The 8,393-nt window shown below is 39.8% G+C and overlaps 1 protein-coding gene across 11 annotated transcripts in view; it reads left to right on the top strand.

Annotated features, from left to right (window-relative positions):
• Window positions 1-8,393, top strand: part of DHX35 (DEAH-box helicase 35) — a 126,287-nt gene that overhangs the window by 12,538 nt on the left and 105,356 nt on the right. For all 11 annotated transcript variants that reach the window (XR_012374694.1, XR_012374692.1, XR_012374693.1 and 8 more), the window contains exon 4: window positions 4,080-4,157. Coding sequence is in view for 7 of the 11 variants with exons in the window: in XM_073880428.1 (XP_073736529.1) it covers window positions 4,080-4,157 (78 nt within the window). In the remaining 4 variants the exon portion in view is untranslated. The remainder of the gene's footprint in view (window positions 1-4,079; window positions 4,158-8,393) is intronic.

The following is an 8,393-nucleotide window of genomic DNA, read 5'->3' as shown; positions in this document are numbered from 1 at the left end:
CTTCTTTTTTTTTTTTTCTTAACATATGTTGCATTATTTGTTTCAGAGGTACAGATCTGTGATTCAACAGTCTTGCACAATTCACAGCGCTCACCATAGCACATAACCTCCCCAGTGTCTATCGCCCAGCCACCCCATCCCTCCCACCACCCACCACTCCAGCAACCCTCAGTTTGTTTCCTGAGATTAAGAATTCCTCATATCAGTGAGGTCATATGATACATGTCTTTCTCTGATTGACTTAGTTCGCTCAGCATCACACCCTCCAGTTCCCTCCACGTCGTTGCAAATGGCAAGATCTCATTTCTTTTGATGGCTGCATAATATTCCATTGTGTATATATACCACTTCTTCTTTATCCATTCATCTGTCGATGGACATCTTGGCTCTTTCCACAGTTTGGCTATTGTGGACATACAAGCACTGTGTTTTTTGAATACATTCACGTGGTACAAAATTAAAAAAGCACAAGAGAATAAATGGTGAAGAGTGAATCTCCTAAGCTTTGCTGGTGAAATTGATGAATAGGTCATTGTGATAGCTGATTATATCATTGGTCCAAATACCTGCCACCCCTTGTGTGGAAAGATCATCCCTCTTTTCTCACCACGCAGTTCTTCTCTGAGACCATCACAACTTCCTGTGATGCTAATTTGAGTTACGGCCTAGGAAAATTGGACAGGCTGAGGAGCTGAAGGTCACCGCAAGAATGTGGAGCAGCTTTTTCTCAACGCACCATCTTGCTGGATTTATATAACGTCTTTCCTTGGAAAAGTACCGCATGCTGAAGCACCAAACACCAGTTTTGAAATTTCACAAACTATTTGTGGAACCTAGCTGATATTTTTTTCCAGAGCTCTGTCAAAACAATGGACTATGGAAACAAGCTCTTTGCTACAATTTTTATTCATGTTGTTTTTGATGGAGTGCTTCCTTATCCCACTCCTTAATGAGAAGACCAGATTTGGTGACCCTTAAAAAGAGTGAAGATGGAATTCAGTGTGACATCCACTGCCTTTTGATAGCAACACTGTTCCTGCTTTTGCAGCATCTTTAAATTTCCGTCTGTCAGCAGTCATAAGCATGCAGGAGTCTGAATCACAGGTGTATCGAGGAGACTGGCTTCATGGGCAGGTTGTTTATTATTACGGAAATTTTTTTTCTTTCACTTACCACTGTTACTAAGAGATTGACTACAAGTATGTGCATTTTATTTTGGATGGTAGAATTGTGTCCTGGTTATGTGGCAGGACTGTGGTTTGCCGAGCTTAAATCCCAGCTCTTAGTTTTTATCCAGGACCTCAGACAACTTCTGTGATCTCTTTGCTTATCTCTAAATTGTTGATGATGCTGTTACCTCCTTATAGATGTATTGTGAGGATTAAATGGGCTTATGCATGCAAGGTGCTCTGCACAGTTTATGGCACTTAGCAATGTAGTCCGTGAATCTTAGCTATTATTTCTTATAGTTCTGTTTTTGCCTTTGTGTTGATTGGTGTGGTTGGTAGTGTTTTCTGTTGCATATTTAATTGGGAGAGAGAAACTTTACAGTTTTTATGGCAAAAACCTACATTATCTAAAACATGTCTCTTACAGTTGTTTTTTTAAACTATTATTTCTAGCTAATTTTGGACTAACAGAACAGTTTCAAAAATAACACAGAATTCCCTTAAACCTCTCCCACCACTTCCCCTGCTGCAGTAATCAAAAGCAGGTGTCTCCATTGGCACAGTGCAGCCACTGGGCTACAGATCTTCCACATCTCTTCAGTGTTCTCACTGGTGTCCTTTTCTAGTTCCAAGGTCCAGGACCTCACGTTGCATTGAGTTGTTATGTCTCCCTAGTCTTCCCTAGGCTGGGGGAGTTTCCTCAGTCTGTCCTCCTCATCCTTCGGGACCTTTGCATTTTTGAAGAATGCTGGGCATTTATGTGATAGAACACCTCTCAGTTTAGATTTGTGTGATGTTTTCTCATGGTTAGAATGAGCTGGTGCATTTTCGGAAAGAATACCACAGAAATGGTGTGTCCTCCTCAGTGCATTGTATCACAGGGTTTGAGATGCTGATGTCTGATCGCTGGCGAGGTTAACCTTGGTCCAGGTGCCAGGCTTTGCCCCTAAAGTTACTGTCTTGCCCTTTGTTGGTAGTTGGTAAATATCTAAGGGGGAGATATTTTCAGACTCCAGATACTGCCCTTCCCTTCAAGCTTTTGCCTCCTAATTTTAGCATCCCTTAGTGGATCTTGTCTGCAGCACTTACTCAGGGGTTTGCTTGATGCTTTTCTCTTTCCCTTTTTCCTTCATTAAATGGAATCTTCTCTAAGGAAGAACTGTCCTTTTTCCCTCATTTATTTATTCATTCAATTATTTATGTACATCAGTGTGGATTCATGGGTATATATTTGGTTCTGTGGCTTAAAATCCAATACTGTCTTTATTTAGTTTGTTACTTTGATCATTAGGAGCTCCTTTAGTTAGGCCCTATGTCCTTTCCTAAAGCCTCCATCTTTTTTTTTTTTTTTTTTTTTTAATTTCCTTACTTTCTAGTACTACAGGACATTTCAGGCTTGTCTTATATTTTCCCTGACTAGCCCTGGGGTCAAACACTTCTCCAAGGAGCCCTGGTTCCTTTATTGGAGAATAGTGTCTAGAAATCAAGAATTGGGTGCTAGGGTGCTCATTGCTACTGAGGTGTCATTGGTATAAGTCTCAGTGGGCAGGTTTAGGAAATATATATGACTACTAATCCCCACACGTAAAAACATCTGTATATCTGTATCAGTCTGTGTATGTATTAAAAACCATGAATTTATGCTGATACTTCTGATTGTAATCCAACACCATAGGGCTCATTTTAGCCTTTCCTTATTTGTAAATTTCTCCTATAGTGGGAAACTCAGTCCTCATTATTTACAATACGTTAACTTATTTGTTGGATTCTAATATAAAAATAAAATAGTTTTAGAATTACTAACCCATACCTCCATTTGGTTACTTACCGCCATTTACTGACTAGATCATGGTTCTCTCTCATTGGCTTTTACAGCATCCAGTCCAGACCTTGTTTTCCAATTACTTAGGTTATGTCTTCCCCATCCCCTTTGATGTGATCCTGTAATTCATTTGTACTACAGAAAGGGCCATTTGTTAGTGTTTGTATTTCCTCTTGGTTTCCCTTCATGTACATGTTGGTTGATTTTGTTTATGTTTTGGGCACTTGAAGAGCATGTGAAACATGACTGGCTCTGAATCAGAGCTCCCCAGAAATATCTACTCGGAGCATTGTCATTCCCTCTTCATCCCCTGCTGCCCTGTTTCCATTTCTTCTCCTTTCCTCCTGATCCTCCGTAGACAACCGTTCTCTTTAGTTTCTTCCCTTCTTTCTTTTGAACAAGTGAGCAGATACATGCAGTAGCATTTTTAATTTTTTTCTACTGTAAAATATATATTCATTGTGAAGCAATTTAGACATTATAAAAATACGTAACTGATAACAGCTGTTATCCACTTTGGATTTTAAAAATGTATACGATCAAGTGAATACATAACAAACGAATATATATAGCAAATAAATACATAAGTAAATCAGATAAATACGTACTGTCAAATTTTGTGTGTACTGATATAATGGTATATATACACATGTACAAAATCTAGTTATTTTTATTTAATCTGACTGAAATGTTTTGTATGGTTGATATTTACATTGAGATGTCTCTGTGTGTACTTTAAAATTCTTTGTCCTGTAGATTTAGCACTGTTCTGTGTGGCCCATGGATAGTAGTTTATTCCTTCAGGCAGCTCTGGTACTTGGAAGTTTCTAAGACTGGGGAGTCAGAATGTTGAACTGGGGCCTTGGTTCTTCTGATTATCAGCTCTGGTGTGAATGTAAGCAAGTTACTTAACATTGCCAAGCCTCAGATCCCTCATTTGCAAAATAATTTCCAAAACATCTGCTGGGATAAGAACCATCTGTTACTAACTTTCTCAGTGATTTTAACACAATACAGGGTTATCTTGGGAGAAATTGTTTCTGGAGAAGTGGTGTCCGATGCATACTTCGGTGTGGTTTTATTTACAGTACCTTGCAGAAGCGGGCTGGACTGCCGAAGGAAGAGTGGTGGGAGTGACCCAGCCTCGAAGAGTGGCTGCTGTTACAGTAAGTTTCTTTTTCGTGTTGTACAAACTCCATCTGTGTCTTCTGTTTCAGTGACTTTTTTTTTCTTGTTTCCTTAAAGCCCCAAATGAATATGGTGTGGCTCCTTGAGTGTTTAGTTCTTCAGTTGAAAAAGAGCTATGACCTGCTTATTTTTGTAAAATTGATACCTGTACATTACAGATTTTTTTTTAAAGATTATTTATTTATTTATTTGACAGAGAGAGACACAGCGAGAGCAGGAACACAGGCAGGGGGAGTGGGAGAGGGAGAAGCAGGCTTCCCGCGGAGCAGGGAGCCCGATGTGGGGCTCGATCCCAGGACCCTGGGATCATGACCTGAGCTGAAGGCAGACGCTTAATGACTGAGCCACCCAGGTGCCCCACAAATTTTTAAGTAGTAATAAAGTACAGCGGAAGTCAGAACAAACAAAAAATAATTAAAATAAATAAAAATGTCACCACCCAGCGAAAACCTTATGAACATTTGTGAAAATCATTACAAGCTTTGCTCTTATGTTCACATGAAGATGAATGGTGCCTTGAATGCATAGAAGTAATTCTACAAAAATGGGATGCCAGCTATACATTTGCTTTTGTTGAATTTCACAAAAGGGGAAACTGAAGTGAAATAGGAGTAGTTACTGAACTTTGGAGAAATACTTGTTCACCACGTGAGAATGTATGGAGGCTTGAAAACTAAGAAACAAGATTATAGAAAGCTTTAACATTACTTGTTTTTGAAACTGTTGCAGGTAGTTTCCTGTTAAAAAAGAGCAAAGGCCCACTTACTCTTTCTGCATTTTCTCCCTCTGTTATAGATGCAGTGCTATGACTTTCATTTCAAGGGTTTATTTATTTTTTTTTAATTTTTATTTATTTATTCATGAGAGACAGAGAGAAAGAGAGAGGCAGAGGGAGAAGCAGGCTCCCAAGGAGCAGGGAGCCCGATGTGGGACTCGATCCCAGGACCCCGGGATCATGACCTGAGCTGAAGGCAGACGCTTAACCATCTGAGCCACCTAGGCGCCCCATTTCAAGGGTTTAAATACATGTTCTTTTCTGTAATCATAACTTCCACAGCTGATTAACTTTAATTCTAGTTTAAATAGATCCAGTGTTCATCACTGATTCTCTACCATGGTTTTGCTAACCTTTCAAGGCTCATTTTGCCTTATTTCTAGATTGACTGAATTGTATATGCCTGGGAATGTTTGGCTGTGGTCTTTGTTATGAAACTCTTGCTTGCCCTCTCCTTCCCTGGGAACTGTGCAGGCGTTGCTCACTGCCCTTTGACATGGAGGATCACTGTGCAGAAGTCTGAGTTCCAGTGGGCTCTCTTCCCACTTCCTTCCTGGCTCACTTCTGCTTGGATGCTCGTAAGCTTGTTTTTGTGCCAGGATGTATCTCGATGCTGATTGTTCCATCTCATTTTTTCTTAAATATGGAAGAACTTTGAGTCTTCAGGTTCAGATCTCAGGTTTTCTTCTGTTCTATCTTGGCATGTATATTCTTTTTTCTAAGGGCATCAATTAAGTGTGTGTTAGATCTCCTTTGTCTGTTTTTAGTATTTATCACCATCTCTGGAATCATCTGTTCTTTTCTAGTTTCTTTTGTAAGATGTCTCCAAGCCTGTCCACAATGTTCGTGATTGTTTTTTGTCAAATGTATTCTATTTTCGTTCCTTTATATCTCTACCTGGGTCTCATAATCACTTCTTTGAATGTTTTTTTTTTTCTTTAAAAGAGAAGTGAATATCTAGAATGGGAGGAGATAATTACAATACATTACAGATTGAAAAGCTGATAATATTACAAACATTTAAAAAATACAGAAAAATAACATAACATTTTTATTAACTGTCTGACACATGGCTTTTTTTTTTTTTTTGAGAGAGTGTGTGAACGGGGCTGGGGGAGACAGAGAACTTTAAACATGCTCCATGCTCAGTGCAGAGCCCAGTGCAGGGCTTGATCTCACGACCCTGAAATCATGACCTGAGCCTAAACCAAGAGTCAGATGTTTAACCTACTGAGTCACCCAGACGCACCCCCTGCCTGACACATTTCTGTAAATCTTTTTTTCCTGCAGTTGTTGGCTATATTCCCGTGGGTCACCTCTTCACATGAGAATGATTTTCTATTCTTTTCTTATGGAGGGAGTAGAGTAATACTTTAGTGTTTCCCTAGCATAGTTGATTCAGATTTGCTTTTTATTATTGCCACTGTGGAAAAGTTTCTCTAACTTTATAACTGGTTGTTTGTAGCATTGTATAAATATGGGGATTGTTTTCAAATTTGAGAAAAGTCTCTCAGGTGTCCATCATATCCAAGCTGTGAGATTTGGGGAATCTCCACAGACTGGCTTATAACCTGTCCATTTCAGACCTTGTTTCTCCTTGACTCTCCTTTGACTTTGTCTTTCTGCCTTAAGCTGTTTTTAGCTCAGGCTTATGGTTTCTTTGAAACTGGATTCCTTTAGCTGAATTCTACTTGTTTCTTTGGACAATACTTTTTAAAGTTTCTTTTTCAACTGCTTTTTTGCTTCTGTTCCTGTCTTTCTTTCCTTCTTGGTCGGCTTTACTGCAGTGGGCTGGCTTTAGGACTTTGATGATAATTACTTGTCTTTGAGTTGGACCGCTGATGGCTGCAGAGTTGTGAGGTTGTGCTGGTCTGGTTGGTGCATGGCCTCCCACCAAATCTCTTATCCTCCTCTGCTGGGGCACTCCTTAGTGATTGCAGAGGTCTGTAATAGCGCATGATAAAAATCGGTGGGCTCTCTGATTTAGGACTTGGTACTTGCTTCCTGCCTGCTGCCTCTCCTTCAGTTCTCTCTCCCCCGTGATTGTTTGCTAGCACAGTGGGTCTCTATGGAAACATGTCCTGTGTCTTCTGGGCCTGAACACACGGCTGCTTCTTGTCTTCCTAAAGTAAGCATTGTCCGCCCTGCCTGTTAGGGTGGTGACGTGAAGAGAGCCGGTAATGTGCTGGGGCTGTGAGGAGGCCGGAGCTTCTCTCCTAGAGTCACACCTCACAGTATTTGGCAGCTGTGCTTCCTAGTTTGTTTGGGCTTATAGCTGTTTTCTTCTTTCATCGAAGATGGAGGGTTTGGTTGACAATATTTTTTATTTCTTTTGTTGTTCTAAATTAGCTCTCAGAGAAGATGGGGGGGGGGTGCCTGTATTTTGTCATCTTACCTGGATAAGAAATTAATTCTGTTGCCTTGAGCTACTTCTGCGCAGGATGCAGTTTTCATTATTGTGTTACCCTTCTCCCCGGAGTTCACCCCCTCATTGTCTTCAAGGTAGAAATCACTGATAGGCGTTTTCTGAGTCTTGTGAGTGTAAGTAAATGTAGAGATAACAGTTGGGAAACTACACTGCAGTGTTTACACTCGACCTTTTATGTCACTGAAAGATAAGTCAGTTACTTAGAAATTAGAGCAATTTTTCCTGTTTGTAGTTGGGAGTCTTAGCTCTTAATCATTTTGCATTTAGCTCCAAATGTGTAGCTGTGGATAATTCCATGAAACTCCATGCCTTCTCTTGAAAGAGCAAAGAGTGTATAAATTAACGGTGGAGTATTAATAGAGCTGTCAAGTTTAAAATGCTACATCTAAAAGAGCACTTTGTGTGCCAACTAAACTCTGAAAACAGTCTCAGAGCCTAAGAACAGATGGCATGAGCCATTGCTTGATCTCCGTGAGAGGCACTTACTAACAAGCTTGTTCACTCGGCTCATAGGGTCTGAGTTTGTCTTCCAGACCAGGCCCTGCCTTGACCTGTGACTCAGGACAAGCTCTAAATCTGTCTTATTTCAGTTTCTTTCTCTGTAAAAACGAGGGTATCTTGCCCACCTCATGGGCTGTGTGCATATTTAGTGAGATACAATTTGTGAAAACTTGGAGCCTAGAACCTGCAGGTGGTAAGTGCTCAGTGAGTGAATTTCTTTTTCTCTTGACCTCCCTTTCTCTGTATTTATTTGCCTCAAATAGATAGTATTTATCCAGTCCAATTGATGAAGTTATGGGAGTAAAACTTAAATAGTAGAGGTAAAAATCTGTTAGAAAGCTGATAGAATAAGAATATGACCTTGCACATGTCCAGTGGTGTGATCATACATGAAAGAATAAAATAAAAGAGTTTTAAGATAAAATATATTTTATAGCATGTGTATACAAACAGTGAAATAAGAAGAATAAATATTTGGCTTTTACCTTTTAGACCCATAAAATGATTATA

Source organism: Callorhinus ursinus, unplaced genomic scaffold (assembly GCF_003265705.2).
Source record: "Callorhinus ursinus isolate GAN/ISIS: 27379988/994484 unplaced genomic scaffold, GSC_fseal_2.0 scaffold38, whole genome shotgun sequence".
Lineage (NCBI taxonomy): Eukaryota > Metazoa > Chordata > Mammalia > Carnivora > Otariidae > Callorhinus > Callorhinus ursinus.
The sequence above is the reverse complement of the archived record's forward strand: the minus strand, read 5'-3'. Positions and strand labels throughout refer to the sequence as shown.